Source organism: Carcharodon carcharias, chromosome 5, assembly GCF_017639515.1.
Source record: "Carcharodon carcharias isolate sCarCar2 chromosome 5, sCarCar2.pri, whole genome shotgun sequence".
NCBI classification, from domain to species: domain Eukaryota; kingdom Metazoa; phylum Chordata; class Chondrichthyes; order Lamniformes; family Lamnidae; genus Carcharodon; species Carcharodon carcharias.
This window is the reverse complement of record NC_054471.1, coordinates 50,255,351-50,280,455: the sequence shown is the minus strand read 5'-3', so window position 1 is coordinate 50,280,455 and position 25,105 is coordinate 50,255,351. Positions and strand designations below refer to the sequence as shown.

At 41.5% G+C, this 25,105-nt stretch overlaps 1 protein-coding gene across 8 annotated transcripts in view; it reads right to left on the bottom strand.

Annotated features, from left to right (window-relative positions):
• Positions 1-25,105, bottom strand: part of pdss2 (prenyl (decaprenyl) diphosphate synthase, subunit 2) — a 221,873-nt gene that overhangs the window by 86,383 nt on the left and 110,385 nt on the right. For all 8 annotated transcript variants that reach the window (XM_041187216.1, XM_041187215.1, XM_041187217.1 and 5 more), the window contains exons 3-4: positions 19,973-20,107; positions 4,347-4,545 (exon numbers count right to left, since the gene is read on the bottom strand). In XM_041187216.1, the coding sequence (XP_041043150.1) occupies positions 4,347-4,545; positions 19,973-20,107 (334 nt within the window). The remainder of the gene's footprint in view (positions 1-4,346; positions 4,546-19,972; positions 20,108-25,105) is intronic.

The following is a 25,105-nucleotide window of genomic DNA, read 5'->3' as shown; positions in this document are numbered from 1 at the left end:
TGAATGCTGGGTCAAAGGAGAGATCAGCAAGCATAGTCAAAAGATTTTAAGGAAAACTTAAAAAGGATAGGGAGGAAGTAAAGAAGTAGGCATTTAGAGAGGAAATTCTAAAGAAAAGCGAACAGTAACAGATGCCAAGCATGGTGGCAGAGGTGACCAAAGTTTAGAGAAGGAAGGGGAGGAGGAGGAGGACGAAGAGGAAGAGGAAGGGGGGTAGGAGGAGGAGGAAGAGGAAGAGGAAGAGGAGGACTGCAGGGTAGGCCAGCTGGGTGGGGCCACTATGCCCCTCGGTTCTCAGATGCCTGCCTTGCTGTCCTTCTTGAAGAGGTGTCCCACCATCGGGATGTCGTGTTTCTGGAGGATGGAAGGAGGAGAGCTCCCCACATCACCAGGCAGGCGTGGCAGGAGGTGGCGGAGGCTGTTAACCCTCGTGATGCTGTGCGGCGCACAGGAACCCAGTGCCACAAGCGCTTCAATGATTTGCTGCGCTCTGGAAGGGTGAGTACCATGTCAGCCTTGGCCATTTGACCCAGCAGGTAGCCTTAGCCTTTGAGGCCACCCTCCCACTCACCCAATGTCTTAGTGTCGTTACTGCATTGGGCATTTGGCACATGCTGGGTGGGCAAACAGATAGTGACCATGATTACAGCAGCCTTAGTGATTGAGGAGAAGATGGGCTCTCCCCACAGCATATGTTGGTGTTTGTCGCATTTGAGTAGTCTGGGCGTAACCTGCAGGGGAGGCAGCTGGACACACACTCAGAACTCCAACACACGTATTATTGATGGCGATGAGAAGGTGGAAGGAACAATCTCAAGGTGTTTGCAGCCAAGAGCATCTGTTGGCCTTGGCGCTGCACCTAGTTGTACCTCTTTGCCATGGGCACTAAGACCTGTGTGTTATTCAAAGTGATGGACGCCGAATGTGTCCAAGGTCTCCATTGGGGGAGGGGGTTGGGACCAGCCGTACTATCTTCTGGGGACTGATCACCAGTAGTGTGGACAGGAGCCGCTGGAGGTCTCAGATGAGCCACTGTGGTTGGGGTGCGGCGTGCGCATGCAGAGCACATGAGCAATCAGCCCCAATAAATGCTCTTCTATGTTCTGCAGGCAAAAACTGAGAGCAATATGCGGGAGCAGCAGTGGACTGTTGGTGGGCATGCTGTGCTGCAGTGCCTGACCACGTAAGAGGAGCAGGCCATGGAGCTGGAGAGGAGGCAGGCGGCCAGGTCGGCAGGTGTTGGCGAGGCTGGGGTGTAGCAGCCAGGTATTTGAGGGCCACAGTCCCATCCACTCTGTCTCCCCACCATCTAAAGCACCGTTGGTTGCTGCATTCGTTAACGCAGCAACACTGCTCATTCACAGACCGATACAGTCAGACGTGTGGGTCATACACAAAGGTCCCTCAGCCCCTTGAGGATGCGCATCTCTAGCACCTTCCAAAGTCGCCTTATCCCATTTGTGACTGCTATCCCCATGGCCTGACATGTCATGGCATCGCTGCTGCACATCCAAAGACTTATTGCATCTTAGGAGGGTTTGTACCTCCACCACCCTTTCAGCCAATGCGTCCCACATTACTCTGTCCAAAAGGTCCTCAACACCTCACCTGTCAACCTCATGGCACCCAACTTAAATAAATGCCACCACATTAGTCATCCCTCTGCCAAAGGGAAATGTTGCCTTCTGTCCACCCGGTCTATGCCCCTCATAACAGTATGAAGATCAATAATGTGACCTGTCAATCTCCTGTGCTCCACGGCAAATGTCGCAAGTGTATGCAATGTTTCCTCATAACTCCAACTCTCCAGGCCAGCATGCATCCAGGTCAGGAACCTCTGCACTCTCTCCCCTCCAATGCCATCCCTCCCATGAAGTGCAGGTCACAACTGGATGCAGAAGTGTAGATGTGGCCTCGACAGCGTTTTCTGCACTTGCAACATGACCTTCCTTTTCCTACATTCTATTCTTTGGCTAATAAAGGCAAGCCTGGCTTTGACCTTGTTAAACACCTTATGTTCCTGTTCTGCTACCTTAACGGGTCTGCCCAGCAAGGTCCCTGTAATCGTCATGACTTCCCACGGTCCTACCATTACTCATGTATTCCCGTACCTTGCTTGCCTTGCCCAAGTGCTTAACCGAACACTTATCCACATAACATTCCATGTGGCATTCCTTAGGCCATCTGACCAGCCTGTCTGTATGCAGCTGATGAGTTGAAAGATGTAGCACCTAAAGTGCCACGTCTGGAAATGCCAGGCAATGCTGGTCCTGCTGATCCATGTGTGTGGAGCTAGCTGAAGGTTTGTTGGATTAAAGTGTCCTGGGTGTCCCTGCCTCCTTGGTGTAGTAGTGGGTCGGCGTGCTGCCCCTCATCATTGCCCTGTGCTTCCTCATCCTCTGAGCCACTGCTGGATTCATCATGTGCAGCCTCATCCAGTGTGTCAAGGTCTTCATCATCAACTGCGTCCCCCCTTTCCAGCACAAGATTGTGCAGAGCGCAGCATGCTACCACTATCAGAGAGACGCGATCTGGGGGGTACTGGAGTGCGCCCCCTGAGCGGTCCAGGCAACGGAAGCGCATCTTGAGAAGACCAATGTGGTGCCGTGGCACCTATTGTAGCGCTCCTCAGCTTCTGTTCTTGGATGGCGGAGAGGCGTCATAAGCCACCTTCTGAGGGGATAGCCCTTGTCACCCACCAGCCAACCATCCAGCCAAGCCGGAGCACTGAAGAGCACCAGCACCTGGGAGTGTCTGAGGATGTAGGTGACGTGCAAGCTGCCTGGGTACCTTGTACAGAATTGCAGAATCTGCATCCTGTGATCACACACTATCTGCACGTTCATAGAATGGAAGCCCTTCCTGTTAATGAAGGCATGAAGGCACCGGGCTCACCTGCTGGCACCTTGATGGCCACATGTGTACAGTCTATTGCACCCTGGACACGGGGGAAGACAGCAATGGCCACGAAGCCTCTGGCTCGCTGTGTCTGACTTGCCTGGTCGCAGCGGAAGTGGATGAAGGTCAATGCACGTCTGAACAGAGCGTCTGTAACCTTCCTGACACAAGTGTGGACAGTTGATTGGGAGACACCGCAAAGATCACCCACCAAGCCCTGGAAGGAGCCAGATGCATAGAAGTGGAGGGCAACTGTGACCTTGAGAGCCGCTGGCATGGGGTGTCCACCCACACAGTTAGGGGAGATCTCATGGCCAATCATCTGACAGATATAGCTGACTGTCTCCCTTGACAGATGGAGCCTCCTTCGGCACTGCACCTCAGACATATTGAGGTAGCTGCTTTGCTGCCTGTATACCCTGGCAGCAGGATAGTGGTGTCTTCTGCAGCCCCTTCCACCTTGGACAACCTCTTGGCCCTGCACCCCTTGTGCCAGCGCCTGCCCTCCCAAAGGTGGCTCCCCTGGAGGCTGATTGTCCAGTCCTGGCCTCCTCCTTATTCTATCCCTCCCTTCCTCCTCAGAGAAGCTGCCTCCAGTGGAGATGTCAGAACCCATACCCAGGCTAAAGGGAGACCTCCAGAAAGCTGCAGGCCCGATAAAGATGACTGTCGGCAGACTGCTGAGCTGAAGCTTCAAAGTACAGAAAAAGCTATTGGAAATCGATCTGAACTGCTAACAATCACACAAGCAAGTTTAAAACACTCTCTGCATTAAATACTTCAGAAAAAACATGAACAACCCCTCTGAGCCAACATATCCCGCCCGCGGATGAGGTTTGTTTAAAAATCAGTTACCCGCCTGCCCGATGGGCCAGTGCACCGAGCTGAAGATCACACGGGCTCCTCAAAATCGGCTTCAATTGCCGAGTTAAGGGCCTTAACAAGGCCTTTAATTAATGGCGGGCGGGCATTGCGCTTCATAGTGCGCCCGCCCATTGGGACGTTTTAGTGTGCAACATTTTAAGCGCTGACATGCGGACTCCGCCACCCACGCGTCAGCCACAAAATTCTGCCCATTAAGTTCAAGAAAGCTTTTAAGAGTGGAGAAAGGAGACGAACAGAAACACAAGAATTTAAGGGGCTGAGGTGACTGAAGTCTACCAAAGTCATCAAGTCTCCCACTGCAGATGTTGCCTGAGGTGGGGGGGAGAAAAAATCAGTATACTAAAGGGTTATAATACACAGCAGTGGTAGGACAGCAAACCTTTTGTGCCAAATTAATACAGAAAGGGCTCCTATGTTTTAGTGCAAAAGTTTTTAAGGCAGTTATGGTGCACTGAGTTAACAAACCCATGTCTTTAATTGGGATTTTGATTAAGAAAGTATTTGCAATGAAAAAAAGTGCTCATTTATGTCACAACAAACAATACAAAGTAACAGCCCAGTACCTTAGTGTTCTGTAACTGAGCAAGACCTGTAGAAGCATTTGCAAGGAGAAAGTCTCCACTCAGGACAGCCATCTTATTGCCAAATTGCATATCCTTCAATGGTCCATGAGATGATGTCACCTCCATAATATTCACTATTCCGCGATGTATGAGGAAAGCTGTGTGGATCAGTTCTGTAATTTCGGCCAGATTCCGTTGACTAAAAAGAGAATACAGAATAAGCTATTTATACATCCAAGCTCCCAAAGCAAGCAATTCCTTATTGCCCTACCAATCCAAAGTTAAAGGTGCATCACTGCCCTTCAAGCAGTTCACAGGAAGGCTTAGTTATCATAGAATCAAAGCATAGTTACAACACAAGAAGAGGCCATTTGTCTTGTCGCACAAGGAGTTGCTCTCACAGAGACCCAGCCCAACTTTTCTTTGGGGGCGCAGTGGAAATGTTACTGGACAGTGGCACAGTTTAATCCTCTGGCAACATGGATTCAAATCCCATCATGGCAGCTAGTGGAATTTAAATTCAATTCAAATCAGTAACGGCCACTATGAAACTATCATCGTTCACTGTAAAAAAAAACCATCTGGTTCACTAATATCCTTTAGGGAAGGGAATCCGCCACCCTTACCTGGCCTACATGTGACTCCAGACCCACAGCAATGTGGTTGTCTCTTAACTGTTCTCTGAAATGGCCTAGCAAGCCATTCAGTTCAATTAGAGATGGACAACAAATGCTGGCCTTGCCAACGCCTCCCACATCCCTTGAAAGAATGAAGAAAAGAAAAAGTCCCACTCCCCTGCCCTTTTCACACAGCCCAGCAAATTTGAACTGAATCCACTTCCACCAAACTCCCTGGCAGTGCATTCAGACCCCAACCACTTCAAAAAGTTTTTCTTCATGTCACTATTGGTTCTTTTGCCAATCACCTCAAATAGTTCTCTGGTTCTTGACCCTCCAGTAAATGGAAACAGTTGTCATAAATCCTTTCTGCACCCGAATCCAAGGAATTTTGGAAAATTAAGACTAATGCATCAACTATTTCACTAGCTACTTCTTTCAAGACTTTAGGACAAAGTCCATCAGGATCCAGGGATTTGTCAGCCTGCAGTTCCAACAATTTACTCAATATCACTTCCTTGGTGATTGTAACTTTCCTGAGTTCCTCCCTGCCTTCCATTTCCTGATTTACAGCTCTTTCTGGGATGTGAAGACCGATGCAAGATACCTGTTCATCTGCCATCTCCTTATTTTCTATTGTTAATTCCCCAGGCTCACTTTCTATAGGACCAATGCTCACTTGGTTAACTCTTTTCATATTTAATTTTCCATAGAAACACTTATTACCTGTCTCTATATATCTAACCAGCTTTCTCTCTTACTCATTTTCCCCTCCTTATTCATCTTCTTGTCATTCTTTGCTGTTCTTTATTTTCTGTCCAATCTTCTGACCTGTGACCTGTCTTTGCACAATTGTACACTTTTTCTTCTAGTTTGATTCCATCTGTAACTTTTTTAGTTAACCACGGATGGTGGGTCTTCCCCTTGGAATTTTTCTCTCATTGGAATGTATCTATTCTGTGTATTCTGAAATATCCCTTTAAATGTCTGCCACTGCATCTCTATTAACCTATCTTATAAACTCATTTCCCAGTTCACTTTAGCGAGCTCTGTTTTAATGCCCTCACAAGTGCCCTTATTTAATTTTAAAATACTCATCTCGGACCCACTCTTCCCTCCCTCAAACTGAACATAAAATCAAATCATATTATGATCACCACTACCAAGGGGTGCCTACACCATGAGGTTATCAATTAATCCTATTTCACTGCACAATACTATGTCTAGTATAACCCGCTCTCTGCTTGGCTCAAGAATGTGCTGTTCTGAAAAACTATCCTGAAAACATTCTATGACCTCATCTAGGCTACCTATGCCCACCTGGTTTTTCCAGTCTTTATGTAGATTAAAATCCCCCATGATTATCGCTGTAACTGTCTGACGAGTCCCCATTATCTTTTCCTTTATACCTTGTCCTACTGTGTGTTTATTGTTAGAGGGCCCATACACCACTCCAGCAAGTGACTTCTTGCCTTTATCGTTTCTCATCTTGACCCACACCGCTTCTTAGTCTGGTTTCCTGAACTTAGGTCACCCCTGTCTACTGCACTAATACCATCATTAATTAGCATAGCTACTCCTCCATCTTTTTCTCACTTCCTGTCCTTCCTAAAAGTCATGTACCTTTCAATATTCGGGTCTCAATATATGTCATCCTGCAGCCATGTCACTGTAATGGCTATCAGATCGTGCTTATTTATTTCTATTTTCATTATCAGTTCATCTGTTTTGTTTCAACTGCTACATGTATTCAGATACAGAGCCTTTAGTTTTGTCCTTTTATTATTTTTCTAACCTCCAGCTTTGACTACTGTCTTGCTCTTAGATTTGTACTCTCCATCCCTTCCTGTCACATTCTGTTTATCATTTCCCATATTATTACTTTTCTCTCTTGCCTTGTCTCTATTCTTTGGTTTACCACATCTTCCTAAATTTGATCCCTTGCCCCCACTATTTAGTTTAAAACCTTCTCCTATTTCCTTACAGATCCCACTTTCCCCAATACAGGTGCCAGTGCCCCATGAACCAGAACCCACTTCTCCCACACTAGTCTTTCACCCATACATTTATTTCTCTAATCTTATTTGCCTTAAGCCAATTTGCACATGGCACAGGTAATGACCCAGAGATTATTACCTTTGAGGGCCTTTTTTTATTTTAGGGCCTAGTTCCTCACAGTGTCTATGCAGAACCTCTACCTATGTCATTGGTACTATGTGGACCATGACAACTGGATCCTCCCCCTCATCTCCAGCCCTGAGCAGATGTCCCGAACCCTGGCACCAGGCAGACAACGTGGCCTTCTGGACTCTCGCTCTTGGCTGCAGGGGACAGTGACAATCCCCCTCACTATACTGTCCCCTACTACCAGTACATTCCTTTATGCTTCCCCCACTTGAATGGCTTCCTGTTCCATGGTCAGTTAGCTCATCTGCCCTGCAGCCCCCATTCTCATCCAAACAAGCCGAGAACACCTCAAATCTGTTACACAATTGCAAAGGTTGAAGCTTCTGCACTCCTGCCCTCTGGGTTCCCATATCTGCCTCTATCACAGTCACATCCTCCTGGTTCCTGACCAAATCAGAAGACCCTATCCTAAGTGGTGTAACTACCTCCTGGTACAAAGCATACAGATAGCTTTTCCCCTCCCTAACGTGTCACAATGTCTGCAGCTCAATCACTCTGAGCCAAAGTTCCTTGAGCAGCAAACACTTACTGCAGACTGGATCACAATGTTATTCAGAAGCTTCCACATGATGCAGTCTTGACACATCACCTGTCCTACCATCCTTAATGTACTTTAATTAGTTATTATATTATTCACTTATTTATTTTCCTTTTTTATATATTTTATTAACCTTACCACCAGTTTGTATTCTTTCTAAACCTTCGGAATGGAGTACACCTTAACCACTTACCAGATACTCACCAAAGCTTCTACCCCTGTAGATGAGCAAGGAGCAATCCATACAAAATTAATCCCTACAGTAGGTCAAGCAGCATCTGTGGAGAGCAGAGTTAATGTTTTGAATAAAAAATCAGCAACCTGAAACATTTATTCTTTTTCTCCATAGATACTGTTGACCTGAGCATTTCAAGCATTTTATTTTGCTTCAAATTTTCAGCATCTGTCGTACTTTGCTTTTGTGTCCATCATAACTTCTTCAATTCTGTACTCTGTCTCTATTTGTTTTTAAAGCCCTGTATCCCGTATGCCTTTCAACCACTTTTTCAACCTGCCCTGCTGGCTTTAACAGTTTGTGCACACTTATACCTCAGTCTTTCTGTTCTTGCACACCCTCTAGAATTTTACTCTTTAGTTTATGTTACCTCTCCTCATTCTTCCAACCAAAATGTATCATTTCACACTTCTCTGCATGAAATTCATCTGCCATGTATCCACCCATTCTACAGTCTATGTCTGCTTGAAGTCTATCACCAACCTCCTCCAAGTTCACATTAATTCCAAGTTCTGTGTCATCTGTAAATTTTGAAATTGTGCCCTATCCACCCAAGGCCAAGTCATTAGTCTATCACCAAGAAAAGTACAAGTCCTAACATTGACCTCCGAGAAACCCCACTGCATTCCCTCCTCCAGTCTGAAAAACAACTGTTTTCCACTGTTTTGTTTCCTGTCATTCAGCATTTAGGCTGCCCCTCTCCCCTTTATTCTACGAGCTTCAACTTTGCATGCAAGCCTATTTTGTGGCACTTTTGATGAAGTCTTTTGGAAGTCCACATCAATTCCATGACCCTCATCAATGCTCTGTAGCCTCATCAAAAAAGCTTAACCAAATTAGTTGAACACAATTTGCCTTTAAGAAATTTGCGCTGGCTTTCCTTAATTAATCCGCACTTGTGCAAATGACTGTTAATTTTGTCCTGGATTATCATTTCTAAAAGCTTTCTCACTATTGAAGTTAAATGGACTGGTCTGGATTGCTGGGTTTATCCTTACACCCTTTTCTGAACAAGGGTGTATCATTTGCAATTCTCTAGTCCTCTAGCGCCACTCCTGTTCCTGGAACAATAAGAATGTGTGGCATTGGTGGGATGGAAGGATCAAAACTGTATTAGGGCTTCAATCTGCTGCACTAAACTTATTTTGTTCCTCTGTCTCACCATGAGCAATGCCACAGGAGCTCACCTGGTTACTTAGAAATATTCTCCATCAATCACGATTAGGGAATTGATTTTTTTCCCCCTATAGGTGTGACAACATAAAGAAAAAAGAAATCACTCTCTGCTCTGTGCAGTTAAGCAGTTACCCCAACTGATCTCAGAAGGTGCTTAAAATGATTTATAACAATTAGACTTTGAAGCCTTCAAGGGATAGGCTGCACTGCACAAACCTGGCTCCCAGCAGCAGTACAACTACTTTATAAAAGCAGTATCTCTTCTGATTTACTGCAAACGTAAAAATAAATCAGTTACGTTCAAGTGTTTAACAAGATAATGTTGAGCATTTCCAATATCCCCAAATCAGAAACCCCAAACTGTGGACAACATACGGTGTAGAAGAAAGAAATTAGTTATGTGCAACAGACCAGAATAGGGAGTAGAATTTTCAGACTGTGTAAGAGCACAGTTTTAATAGTATTACATAACAGTACATTAGCTACAATAAAGAAAAGTAACAAAAACACAAGCTAAAGTACCAATTATATTAAAGAAATGACAATACCTAAAAAATCACTTTGGTCCTGTGAATTAAATAAAACAAACTGTTAAAACAATCATTTTTCTCAAGACCCCTGGCTGAAGTTCAGTATCAATAATTCACACCTATTTCAAGTACACAATGAAGTGGATTATATCTCATTCCAGTAGTTCAATTGGTGCAGGCGTTGAAACTAACAAATTTTAAAACAGTATGCTCAGAACTTACTGCACATAAACCTGAGACATGTACAGAAATTAATGAAACAGTTTTTGCATAGAAACTACGCGATACACAAGCACACATCTGATTAACAGATTTTATATAAAAACTACGACTGTGAAACCAAATGGCTATCATTTCTGTGTTGAAGAGCACATATTTTTCAAGACATCTGCTTTCCAATAGAGGTCTGTTGCTAGCCTCTCCAGAGCAATGGCAATGTTTTATGTGTCACAATGTTCGTCAACTACACCAAAATTGAGATTCCTGCTGCCCCCCCCACCCGCCTCCATCTCTATTAACCTTACATTTAATAGTCACAGAACAATTCAACCAATTCAGTTTAAAAACTGAATCAGCAATTGGTAGACATGTTAGTGAAAACTGCATAGGAAGATATTTGCTTTCTTCCTTTGAAAATAAATCCTTTCGCCCCCAGCAACAAACAGTCATCTAAATGTGCAGAATCTAACATACAAGAAAGAAAAAGTCCAGGAATCCAAAAAGTTCCATTATGATCTCAAGGTCAATGTTTCTGTATTGTAAAATCCAGTTTGTTTTTATTCGTTCATAGGATGTGTGCATCGCTGTTAGAGCTAGCACTTATTGCCCATCCCTAATTGCCCTTGAGAACTCAGTGCCTTGCTAAGCCATTCCAGAGGGCATTTAAGAGTCAACCACATTGCTAAGGGCCTGGAGTCACATGTAGACCAGATCATATGAGGACAGCAGATTTCCTTTCCTAAAAGACATCAATGAACCAGATGGGTTTTTATGACAATCGACAATGGTTTCATGGTCATCATTAGACTTTTAATTCCATATTTGTCCACACAAAAATCTAATGTAGGAAATAAGAATGTTGTGCTGAGCTGCAGATCTTTATCTATAAAGCTCATTGCATCCAGCCCATCTGCAATGTCCATGGAATTTCTGGCCTCTTGATGGAGAAATGATTAACATGTTATGGCCCTACTCCATTTAGGTTTTGAATACAGAGTAGCAGGATCTCTGATCAGTCACTGCGCAATATTGTACTAAGTCCCAACATAAATGGGAAGCCCAAATGATGAGCAGGTAAAAAAGGCAAAAAAGCCGGTGATGTCTCATTCCCTAGACTGAAAACAAATATTTGTATCCAGGGATAATCAGAACTAGGTTTGTGCTCTCTAGTTCAACTACTGAAGCATTGTGATGAGAGAGCTCCTTGCTTCAACAGTGGGGTGTCAGTTCAGTCTAGTATTAAAGGCGGATAGAAGAAGATATTCCTGTACGCAAACAATTTGTAAATAATTTTTCTGACAAGCACTTTAGGAACTGGCTAGCTGCTAATCTGATAGTTTTTCATTCTTGGGTTGGGGCACCTCAAGACTTGTTTTTAAAGGAAGCTATTACTATGATGATCCACTGTGATCTTGTAATGTCTAACAACCCTCATGTTACTATATCTTTGACATTCAAACTCAGTGCTTGAAACCTAGATTCAATACCTCAAACACTTCAACTTGTTCCCTAATAAAGCTGACATTTTTGACAAATCCTAAAGCTGAATGTGTACATCATACTAGAGTGAGAGATAACAGAACCCACAGGAACTCACTGAAGTGGCTAGAAAAAAAAAGAACCATACTCAACAGGAGATGAACCTTGATTATGCCCAAGAAGGTAACAGGTTTACAGGAAATTGAAAAAGGAAGAACTGAAAGACCGCTGTAACAGTGAATCACTAATCAGACTACACTAATTAAAAACAAATTCTACTAATAACCAAGTAAATTAAGGAAACATACACTTTGCAAAGGTAGTTACAACAGATGGTGATGACAAGCAGCAGTTGTTCTGCTACATCTTAATCCTGAATTATTTAGCTGTCTTGTGAGAGGCTTGTCCAATACTCATCTTTACTTATCAAAGCAATTTTGTGCAATTTCAGTGTTAGCTTGGCTCAGTTGGTAGCTCTTCTCCCCTTGGTTTAAGAAGTTCGTGGGCTTAAAGCTCAATCCAGCAATGTCTGAATGGATGGTAGAGTAGGAAGCCCTCATTGCATTTAAAAAGATACATTTCAACATGCACTTTAAGTACACACCAAGAGCTAGAAGCTAGACTGAGGCTGGATGGCACTTTTTTGGGCAGCACAAACCACAAGAGCCCAAATGGGGTCTTCTGAGCCCTAAATATTTCTGTTTCTTAAGCATATAACCTTGGCGGACACTTGAGTGCTGTACTGACATAGTGCTGCATTGTTAGGCACGGAATTTCAGTTCAGACATTAAAACAAGCTGTTTCACTGGTTTACGTAGACCCTAAACCTTATTGCCCTGTTCTAAGAGCAGAAACCTCCCCAGTGTCTTATTCGACATTTATCCTTCACCAACACCATCACAAACAAATTAAAACAACAAGGTTGTCAGTCATCAAATTATCCTGTAGGAATCTTGCTATGTGCAAAATGGCCCTTTTGGTTACATAGTAATCACTGCACTTAGATGGGGGTTAAAATTTCCATCACAACCCAAAATGGCTCTTTGGGATTTATTTAAACAGAACATAAAACTTTGTTCTCGTATTGTCAAAATCAATTACAGCTGAAAATAAATGTTTCTTGACTCTATAAATGTGCTTTACTATTCCCTTGACCCTAGTTTTCATTGTTACAGTGTTCTAATGTACATCTACACTGCTCATCCCACTTCCATCCACAGGGGAACCTGTCACTGTCCTATAGGCAGCCTGTGTAACAGTAGGTAAGGCTGCAGGTGGGCTGTAACACACAGCTGCAATCTGTTCAGACTACCCACTTCCAAAATGGCAGCTTTGGCAAGGGTATTTCTCTGCTTGAAATGATCTCTCTTAACTGGCAGGAACTGTTGCAATGTTGGCTACACGACGTCAGTGGCAAGTAAGTAAATACTCTGGTGCCCAGCAGTACTATTCAAAGCAAGTGTCATTGCTGTAATTAAGCTTTTAAACAAGCTCTGACCAATACACAATAAGGAACGAAGGCAGGGGGGCAGGGAGAGGGGAATCCACCAGAATGTCCACCACACTTCTCTTAATTTTAACAAGTGGCAGCAGCTTATGCATGAAGTGCCACACCAGGTTTTGCTGAAAGCAACAAGGTCGATATGATACAGTTTTAGGTCTCAACTGATCAGTGCACTTCTCCCTTCAAGTTTACTTGCCGATTCAGTGCTCTAGACTGTTGTCGCTTGCCAAGATTCTATATTTAAGTCTTTTGTTCTCTGTTTTGACCACTTAAGCACTGCAACAAACTAACTAGATATTAGTGAAACAAGTATCAATTCTTGCTCCCTCTCTTCAGGCACCATGCCCTGAAATGGTGCTGGTGACCATGGGCTTTTGTATTGGTCCATAGCTATGCTTGGCAGGTACTGCAGTGGTTTGCCTTTGCCTTCTACAGATGGCTGACCAGGAGTGTCTCACTTTCTTACCACTTGCCATTGGAAGGATTTACAATTTGATACGCAACCAGTTTGGCCGCATCATGAACTCACCTTCCTTGGCCATCAAGTCCTGGAGTGGGATTTGAACCTGGCTCAGAGATAAAGACGCTACCAACAAGCACCACAATACCTCAGGTATTGACTACAGTAATAAAACCAGAAAATGTTGATACTCAGCAGGCTGGCAGCATCCATTGAAAGAGAAACAGACTTTAGCATTGCAGCTTAACCTGGTCTATGTTACCTAGTGCTTCTGTACCAATGACCTCAGCTATCCACAGAGCTTTGCTCTCAAGTCCTCTCAAGTCAGGAAAAAATGAGCAGATCTGCTGCGTCCGGCACACCAGAAGTTCAATAGCAGGCTGCTTGATAATGATAGTAGTCTTAAACAAAGTAATGTACAATGTATTGTTCTGCTAAAGTGAAACTATATCCCTTTAAAGGAACGGAATCAACCTTTTGATAAATAAGTACAAGCAAAGATCACCCGGATTGCAATTATGAAGTTCTTGATGATTTATGTTCCAAATCAGCAGCTTCTCTTTTATACAGATTATTTTGTACATCTATCAAGATCTGACACATCTAGAGCGATTCTTGTGTGTACATCGTACTGCTTTTCAATACACCTGTGGGGGATATCTCATGCTGTTGCCTATAGTAAGTTAGATGATATGCTGCTTTGTATGACAATACAAGAGCATGTATTATGTCGAAGCTGATTAGAGCTGTGTTCCTTTAAGGCTACACGTCTAAACTCCATAAAGTAAGCAGTGAATGAGTTTAACTTCGAGACTGTCATATCTGTGACTTACTCTATACATTTTTTTGAACTACGATTGCAAGTCTTCTGGCTTTTGGACAGTGTGGATCCAAGAATTTTCTAATTTTTTTAAAAATGTGACACAGAGATTTAATATAAAGGGCAGCAATAGAGAGAAATATAATAGACAGCAAATGCGTCCTAGGTGCACCATTTTGTATTAGTAATGGACAGATGCATCATCAATCTTAAAATATCTTATGTCAGCAAGCGGTTAATTTTATTAGATATTCCTATTTCTGTATTTATAATGGAAACTGCCAAAGTTGCCTTGCCATGTTAAGGGCACAATATGCAATACTAAAACGTGGACTGAAATACATTAGTGCAGAGTCCAAATAGCATGTGACCGTCAACCTGGTTTTAGTTGAAGCTCTGTGTTTGACCTTGACTCACCATGCATGCTGCCCAGAGGAGATCAGTTAGTAGACCAGAACAGATAAATGAGAAAGGTATCATTAAAGGGCACCATTTGACCTGCAGCTCCAAATATTATCTATCGTGTTACAATAACAATATTGCAAGTCAAGAAAATTAATGCATTTTCAAGGTTTGCTTTCAAAAGAAAAACACATTGGTTTTGCAGCATTGCAAACAGTAACATTAAATAAATCTTACTCCTGGATTAAGATCGAAATGCTGATATATAATTATCCTGGTATAATGTTAAAAATCAGCATGCCTCTGCTAATGAATCATTTAAAACTCATAGCCAAATTTCCAAACCTTTACCAACTTTTCATTTCAGTTCTGCTGAAAAACATATTTGTCGAGGCAATGCTTAAAAAAATGCAATGGCCCTGGATCCATGAGTATGAAAGTTTTGGTTGCATATAAATTAGTTTCCTTTGTAAGTATTAATAAGGCAGGGAATTAAGGAGTAAAGCAACACCTTTCAAACTTTTTTGTTTGAAGGACCCCTTTTCAAATGGATTAGTAATTCTGGACACCACCTCACCCAACCCCAAATTATACTGTATATTATGAAGGTGCTGCATGTGAAGATTGTTATAATAAAACATTTTGAAGAAATGAATATTTTGTGCCTCTTTCAGCTCTCCTCTGTGCATGCTCCCCTCCAAGGTGAAACTGCCATCCCACTCTATGCTGCCCATGGTGACCACACACTGCTCCCGTCTCACACTTTCACATTATTTCGCAAACAACCAGAGTCTCTATGGACCCCCAAGTGCCCAGTTTGAGAACCAGTGAGCTAACGAATAAAATTACATCAATCTCCAGGCTCCATATTAACAAGCAGTATGTCTTTTTTTAGGTGCTGAAACGGCATTTTGCAGAATACAGTAGAGCTGTTTATGTTATACTTTGGGTGTCGTAAGCAAAGGTTAAAATATGTTTACATTGAAGAGTGCTCAAACTAAATGTTCACAATTAATTATATTTAAGTGAACGTGGTTCCCCCATTTAACTGTCACAAAGGTTATCCAATACTTCATGTTTAGGCATGAGAGAAAGTGTAATGGAGTCAATGCAGTCAGAGGGATAGAAACTCCAAAGTAAACAAAGACTTTACAGAAAAAATTCATGACGTTAGTGGTGAAAAAGGACTGGAAGAAATCAGTCAGTTCCTGTTATAGCCACGATTAAAACTCTCTGGAGGGCCTTACAGAAAATTAACAAATTGCTTATAACAACTTGAAATTGCAGTGGCACATGGCACCTATATAATATTCAGTAAGTGAACCGTGCTAAAAGCTGGGAATATTTAGGGACTGAATGGCACAGCTAATTGGTGCCAAGAATAATATACTTTATTTCCAACAAGTCTATTCTAAGTAATAGGTAACAGAGCATATTAAAAGCTGTACATAGTTGGGCAATCTGCCACAAAATTCAATCTTTTCAAGACTACAGCAGTAATTTTGGAATGTTTCACTTCATTTAAAGAACACAGGTCTTGAAATTAAACTGTATGAAGATTAGCATGGAACTCTTACCTCTGAAATTTCAACAGATTTTAAAAGGATAAAGTCCCATTTAAGGATTCAAGCACATAACTATCAATTTCAAGGCCCTAATGAATAAAACTTGCTTTGTCCCTGCAATAGACTACCCCTCTTTGGTCAATGCCACTGCAATGCTATTGCACCATATGTTTCAGCTGTGAAGAAAATAGTTCAATGAAATTTAGTTGAAAAGGATCCCCTCACCTCTACAAATTACACAATAATAGCCAATAAGAGGCCAATCAACCAAACCTATTATGCAAAAACTCTTCAATTACTAAAACAAGATATCTTCATTTCCTCGAAACAGTTTGTAGCCTAGGTCACCCATTCCCATGAACCATGGCCGATGGCAGTGCATATTGCTAACCCACATTGCAGCACAGGCCTTTTTGCTCAGTACATTACCTCAGGTTAACAATATCCAAATCATTCCAACAAGTCTTGTAAAGTCATCATCTATCGGTTGGGAATTGTGTTTCGGTCCACCTCCACTTTCATTCACAAGCATTTTGTGTTATTGATATATTTGGACAATTTTAATACTAGGTGTCTCATCATTCCAGCACAAGGCGTGGGGCAGGGAGCTGTTTTCCTTGGAGTAAAGGAAATTGAGGGGAAAGATAGAGCTGTATAAGATTATGTCAGGTTTGTTGGAGATGGTCATTGTCTGGCACTTGTGTGGTGTGAATGGTACTTGACTCTTATCAGCCCAAGCCTGAATATTGTCCAGCTCTTGGTGCAGACGGACACAGACAGCTTCGTATTTGAGGACTTGCGAATGGTGCTGAACATTGCACAATCAACTCAAACCTCTCTAAGTGCCTATTGACTTTTTCCTTGATTATTGATTCTAAAACATTACCCATCAGTAACTGTGGGCTTCCAACACTCTCCTCTCTCTTTCGCTGACTGCATTCGGCCGCTTCTTAATTGCGGGTTTCTGGGGCACAGTCCTCTCTCAGGCTCACTCTGACTTCCTGTCACCACTTTTAAATGTGGGTCTCCAACACTGTTCTCTCCTAGGGTCTCTCTATCCCTGATATGTGATAGGATTAGATGAAGGAAGATGGGAAGGGAGTTGGGACCAGTGGGCCAAGTAGCCTGTTTTGTGCTATAGATTCAACGTAACTTGATGTATGGGTGTTACTGATTTGCTGATCAACGCAAATTACAAAATTGGTATCATTTGACACCATTTGGATTTAGGACACCAAGTATTATTGCATGACACATTGGCACTTGCTGCATAACACATAGTTGCCACTTAACCAGGATTTACCATCTGGCCAGATGAGAAATCAGGTAAAATAGCTCAGAATTAAGTGACAGCTGTTATTGAACAGTACATGTTGACACTTGGAATAGCTACTGCTAAATCCCAGTGTTTCGCAACAAAAGTCATCAGGTCAAATTAAAAATATTTCACTGCAATTGTCAAACCTGCCACAGAATCTGCATTTTCAGGCCATAGAAATTTGCTGCAGAATGTGACATCAAGGTACTTCAGAATTCGAAGGGCACTTGAGCAGAACGCCCCTTCACTTTGTGTCTTAATATTCTTCTGTGTTTTGAAAAGCGATGCAAATAGAAAATTGCAGAAAACGTTAATTGGATTCAGAGTTTTAAACTGAGGACCAGCAACGATAAAAGCAATGGTTTGTTCACAAATCTCCACAAGGCCACATTTGAAATCATGTGCGCAGTGTGGGTTCAACACTATACAAAGCTACTGGGGCTAAATTATATCCTCTGATCTCTGTTATTAATTACAGAAGACTTAAAATACTGGGAGAGTGGAAAATTTTAAACAGGAGCTAACAGTAAGTGTTAAAAATTAAGAAACGTTTTGAGGGAGCAAATATGCAAGATTATTTACATTAATTCATAACACTAATTGGTAACAAAGGGATAAACTCAGAATCAGTACTTAAAAACATAAATATTAAAGTTGGAAAGACTTTTTTCATGAAAAGGTTTATTACGATATTGGAATGATTTATTGAGTCAATGGCAACATTTAAGCTGGAAATGGATAAACGCCTGAAGAAGAATAGGGCAGGTTATTGTGAAAGAGCTGGAAAATGGGCTTGGGGAAGAAACTGTGGAATTCTCAAGCACGATGGGCCAAATGACCTCCTGCTGTGCTGCAAGTTCAGTTATCAAGATATATTTATCCGTACATAAAATCCACTGTGCCTATGACAGTATAAAATCCTACACACAAGAATATTTTCCAAATAAGCAAAGTTATGCATTTATAGTTATTCTCCATATATTTAAAATATTCAGATAAATTTAACATTGTAACACAAATAAATTAACATGGCAAATGAATCAGAAAAAAATTAGCAAAGAAAATTCAAGGGGAAGAATAAATACATTTGTAGCAGTGCTCACAGAAAAATTAAAGGTTGCTGTTCTCTTCCTGACTCAATCTCCAATTCTATCTTATAAACTATATTTTTCTCTCTCTCCCTCCGGATCTGAAACAATTTCAGTTGCTGCCTGTAACTTACTCTTCCTCAAACTGCACCAATATCTCCTTCCTGTCATCTTTGTTTTATATGTTTCTCCCTCTTTGTACGCCTCACACACTTTGCTTCCTTCCTTTGTTATGTCTTTTAATCTCTCTTTCTGCCATCTAGCCCATGCATTAACCATCTGAGCCATCATTAAATAAAATATTACAGCACAGAAACAAGCCATTTGACCAAACTAGTTTATGCCAGGGTTTCCGCTGCACACAAACCTCTTGCCCCCTTACTTCATCTCACCTATCACGATATCCTTCCATTCCTTTTTCCCACATGTACTCATCTGACTTCTGCCTAATGAGTGAAATCATGGAATGAAAATCTCTGACTAAAAACGTGCTCAACAGTTTTTTGTTAGTTACATCGAGAAATGTCCAGCTAAGAATTGAGCCACGCAACCTGGAAATGACGCAGGTTTAGTCTTAAATATGCTGAGTTACCTCATCTTGACCTAGCTGATAACAAGGGATTGGCACAGTTGGCCTGAATACTTCTGCAATAGAAACTGGAGATATAATTTTGCCCATGTTTCCCATTCACGATCACTGCTCCTGATTCTGATAATAAGTGCCATGTGTGCAAACAGTGGTGAAAATTGGATTAAAGATTCAAGCCATCCAATAATAAAATAATTTTTAAAACTCCAAACATGACTTCAGGTTGCCTGTTGTAAGAAAGCAGTGTGGCATGATGTTGTGTTACTCAATGATGGAATGCAGATTCATGCACATGATCTGCCACATCATGAGTCAGTCTCCTCCCTGCCATTGTTAGGAGGTGCAAAATGGAGGCCAGTCCCTTGCCTATAGGGAAGGCCGGGAGAGAACATCTGCCAAGCAACCCAGTTCATTTTCAGATAGCTACTCAGTCAATTTCAAAGAACTGGGAGTGCTAAAGGATGTGGCAAATCATCCATCCAGCCTCTCAGATAGGATGATGCATAGCACAGAATGCAGAGCACAGAAAAGGGCCATTTAGCCCAATGGGACTTAATGATCCACACGAACCTCCTCCAACATTTCTTTATCTAACCCTATAAACATATCCATCTGCTCCTTTCTCCTTCATGAATGTATCGCGTTCCCCATTAAATACATCCAAGCTATTTGTTTCAACTACTCCTTGAGATAGAAAGTTCCACATTCTCACCACTCTCTTTGGATTTATTTGTCAGGATAGCAAAACTCTGAAGATCTCAACAAATACTACTTAAAAAGCCTCACTATGAGCAGTTGGGGTTAGTTTACAATGAAGAGCCATCCTCAAAAGAAAAATGCACCCAATTTTTCATTGTACTAAAATGAGCAGCAACTAACTTCAGCCGTGTAAAGCATACCTGGGGTAAATTCCACTGACCAAGTCACCTTCGAGTGGAGGATCAGCTGTTTTGCTAGGTCCAGCTGCCTTTGACATCAATAAGACGACGAGACCTCGCAGTTGAAGATTATTCCCGCTGTCATAGACAAAGCCCCTATTGAATCAAAACACAATATTAACTGACAAATAAAAACACAAATTCCACACCTCCTTGCTTTTCATTTCCACTACAACTGTTTGCACAATGAAATGCTAAATGTGCCTTGGTATTAGCCTACCAAAACTCTGCAGACCTTAATGTATCCTTTTTAAAAACAAGTTCTATTTATTAAATCTGGCTATTTGGGAACAATGATGGTGTATTTGCATCTGTATGCAAAAACTATGAGAAATGTTACAACTTTAGCCTTCAACAAAAAAAACTTAAAAACACAGACTAGAAGGGCTGAATGGCCTGTTTTTCTGTGCTGTAGTATTCTATGGTTCTAAAGGACTGCCATGTGTCAAATGAAATTTTGCATGACATATTTTGTTTATATCAGAAGTGGTTTCATGTAGTTGATTTTTTCTATGTGTATCTGCATATCTGAAAAAGAACACAAAAGCTGCAGAGGAAGGAGAGAGTAACTTTACAAGAAGGCAATTCTGCAAAGGCTGTACCACTGTTCATGTAAGGAGGGAAGGTATTGAAAACAAAGTACTGAATCCAGACATTATATAAGCAGCAGTTCAAGAAATGCAAATACTGTGCAAGACATATCTGCTGTAGGAGAAATTTACAAGTTATATACTTATTTCCTTAAAGTTGATCCTCGCTATATACATCTAGCTAGGTTGATGGAAGTCTGTTTATTTGATAGCTGCAAGTAAGGGCTGAATTAATTTCACTTTCTGTAAGAATTTGAACTGATTTTATTCAGCACTTTGTGCTTTGTACATCTCAATCAAAAGTTATAGAAGGAAATTAATATGTGACATTTTCTTCATGAGTTATTTTTTTAAAAATACATTCTGTTTATTGCTGAAAAAGAGACATACTGTCAAAGCTTTTTGTCTTGCATTCATCAGGACAGCTACACAAGTTAAACCAACAGTAAAAGGAACAACATACAATTTATATTGCATGACAAGAGTGCTGATTGGTTGGACTGATTGGTAGAGGTGTTGCCATGGAGAATTCAGCAAAGAGCAGTTAACTGCCAAGCTTTTCTTTCAAATTTAAGCCAGGCAGGTTTGAAAGGCAAGGCAAATTTGAACAATAGTGGTTGGGGGGGTTGAGGGAGAACTTTGGTGGCTGGTGGGGGGGGGGAAATCAGCAGAGTTTTTATACCACAGGAGGCAGGGGGCCTCAGCAGCAAAAAGATTGAAGACTTCTATCCTGGGGGCGGTGAGTTTATTCTGCATGGGATCAGAGCATTGCTGGCAGTCTTGACTTCTTAACCTCTGACTAACCTGATAAACAAACAAAAACTCAGAGCAGGTAAACGTAACTGGCTGACAATTTGATACTCTTATCTAATCCAAACTACTTGCATAGAAAGAATGGAGACTCCATCAACGAGAAGTTCAACTCAAGGAGCCCAGAACTGTTAGTTTTGAGCAGTCACAATTGCACTTTATGTGACACCAGCATAGGAGACTACTACTTCAGCTATCTAGATTGGGCTATTTTCACAGCTCCACTGCCCCAAGAAACTATGAGACAAGGTCACACCCCTGATAGTTTATGAAAGATGCAGAATGAATAGAACTATCAAAATAATGCATGTTTCACTCCTACACTACACATTTAGTCCATCCTTACTGTTTTGTTATGCTCCCACATTTAGGCTGATGAGAAGTTGTTTCTGATCTGAACGTGATAATATATCCACGAATCCACTATCCTCCTCACAGTTCACAATACTTCCAAGTTTTTGAAATTTGCCCTGAACACTAAAGTCTATGTCATTTATATATATATCACCAACAGCAAGAGGGCTTACCCCTTGGGAACTCTACCATAAACCTTCCTCCAGTCTGAAACAGCTCATCCCTACTGTGTTTCCTGGCACACAGCCAATTTTCTATCTATGTTGCTCTTGTCCCTTTTATTCCATGAGTTCCAATTTTGTTCACAAGTCTGTTATGAGCCACTTTTATCAAGTGCCTTTTGGAGGTCCATGTACACCACATTAACAGAATTGCCTGCATCAGTCCTCTCTATTACCTTATCAAAAATATCAAGCAAGTTAGTTAAATACTATTTGCCATGAACAAATCTGTACTGGCTTTCCTTAATTAACCTACGTTTACCAAGTGACTGTTAATTTTGCTCCCTTTTATCATTTCTAAAAGCTTCCCCACCACCGAGGTTAAACTGATTGGCCTGTAGTTGCTGGGGTTATCCTTACACCCTTCTTCTGACATGGGTGATTTTCAATTCCCTTCTGGCACTACACCTGGTCCGACAGAGAATTGGAAACTTATGGCCAATGCCTCCACACTTTCAACTATTATTTCCTTCAGTCTCCTTGAGTGTGCCTGATCCAGTCCTGGCCACTTATCAACTTTAAGTACAACCAGCATATCTAATAAGTGTCTCAACTACGTCCTCTTTCGGTATGGCTTGGGCAGCACCTTCTTCCTTGGTAAAGACAGATGCAGAGTGCTTATTTAGTATTTCAGCCATAATCCCTTCCTCTATTGGGTCCTAATGGGCACGCACAATTCTCCTAGGAAATTCAAGGTCCACTATGGGAGAACCCAGTGAAACTAAATCATTACATTGGATTATGGAATAGTTGGGCATCCCCCACATCTCATCTATATTTGGGATGAGCTTTGCCTATTTGGCTTTGGATTGGGTGCCTGATAGCAGCAGCAGCAGAAATTAAGGGACCATTTTATCCCCCAAGTGCAATTTCTGTTGATCACTGAAAATTAGTCATAAAACCCTTCACACTTTCCTTATATAATAAAACACATTGAATGTGGTATTTTTTGACTTAAAATACTCTGTGCATTAAATATTAGAAATTAGACAGTTTTTTTTACCCTGAGAAGATTGATTTATTCTTGTCAGGAACCACAAATTAATAGCAAGGACTATTTTATAATTTTTTTTTATTAATGAGGGATCAATAAATAATGTTTTGTATATCATAATTTATGGGCTAATGGTGTTAGTGACAACAGTATATTTAAGAAAAACTGTGATAAATTAAATCCCAAAGGGCAAGGAAAAATTTCCAAGTGCACAGGCGCAGCACGTGTGTGATCTGCAAAACTGGGATATATCAATTATCTTCCTGCCAGTCTTCAATGATGAATCATGAAACAACATTAGCTTTTATCCATGCATTTGTTAGAGTGTAAAATTAAACTATTAAAATACCCACAGTACGCTGAATTATACAAGAGCATATTCTGTTTAAGTAGCAATATTATGGAAATTTAATAACCAAAATTATAATGTGGAACCCTTGGGAAAATTCAGACACAAATCAGGGGAATCATTAAGGACAAAGACATGAGAATCACACCGCCTACTCTAGCTCTGTCCACTTGATATATGCGCAATTACTCATCTGCTGTTGTGGTTGAACATGGCTTTTCACAAATGCCTGCTCCAGTACTAACTAAGCATTTATATGTTTTCCTATTGCAAAGAAATTGTGCAGAAATATTTGGTGTATAACTGGTTCAAAGGAAAAGGTTTTAAAGCAGCAAGTATTATACAATTTACACCTCTGGTTGTTTCCCCACCCCCCACACCCCAATTCTTGTAACAATCCTGTAGCATAAACAAAAAAACTGTGTCCTCTGACACACAAAGCCATGCCCTTGCACTTCTACGTGGAGTTCAGTGATAACCAAATAGATCTGCCAGTAGTAGTATAGAAGGATTTTAAGTTTAGGCAGGTGACTCACAATTAGAAAGAAACATAGAAAAGAAAACTGCTGCTTCTAAATCAGAACAACTGCAGGATCAAATAGAGCTCTGTCCTAATACCGTTACAGGTATCTGAAAACATCACAATCGCAACTTTTAAAAAAACAAGCTCTGTTAAACTGGGCAAAACATTTACCTACCCCTCCAACTCACCTCAATTACATTTGTACAGAAATCATAGTAGGATGTTGAAAATATTTACCAATAAGAGTTGCAACTTTGCGTCAGGATATGGAGGCATTAAAAAAAAGACGATGATAAAAGTATTTTACAGAGAAGTTAGTTAAATCAGGAACAAAAATGCTAAGCCAAAGGGTTAAAGCTCAGGATGATGTTCGAAAGCTAGGGCAAAAAGTGGGTTTTTTAAAAAAGGAAAAAGGAGCCTAGATTTAAGGGTTTAGCTGCCAGAAGTTCAGTGGTTACGGTGCTGGAGTTCCTGAATTTGAAGCCCACTGGATAGTAAGGAAATTGTATTTAATTTTTTAAAAAACTTTTATTCTTTCATGGGGTATGGGAGTCACTGCCTAGGCCAGCAGTTATAGCCCATCCCTTATTACCCTTGAGGTGATGATGGTAACTTGTAATTTTAGGAAAATGTCACTAAAATGATTGTTCACTAATACCCCTCAGTAAACAGATATCTGCCACCACTACCCACTCTGGTCCACATCACTCCAGTCCTATACAACGTGGTTGACTCTTACCAGTCCCTGAAGTGGCCCAACAAGGCAATTGCTATAAATTTCAATAAAGAGGAAAAATATTAGATGGTCCCACCATAGATAACCCAGGCATCATACAGAACATGAAATAGGCAATGTAACTCAGGCAATCCTCTGCATTGCCACCTGGGGGCTGGGGAGCAAGTTGGGTGAACCATCCCACAGCCCAACATACTTTTGTTCATGTTGCCATTTCATTACTCAGCACCTTAAAGTTCTGCATCTTCATCACTGGCTATGTGCTGTACCATAAGACAGGGTAAAAATAAAGTTGGCAGGGAGTCCCCAACACTAACTCCAACTCCGATTAAGTCTTATAGCTTCAGGTCAAACAAAGGCAAAATCCCTTCTGAACACCATGTACTGCCACCCCAGCCCTCAACAGGGAAAACACTACTCCTCCAACATGAACCCTACCTGGAGGAAGCTCTGAGCGAAACAAAGGCACAGAATGTACTCTGGGGGAGAGATTTCATTGATTACATCAATGACTTAG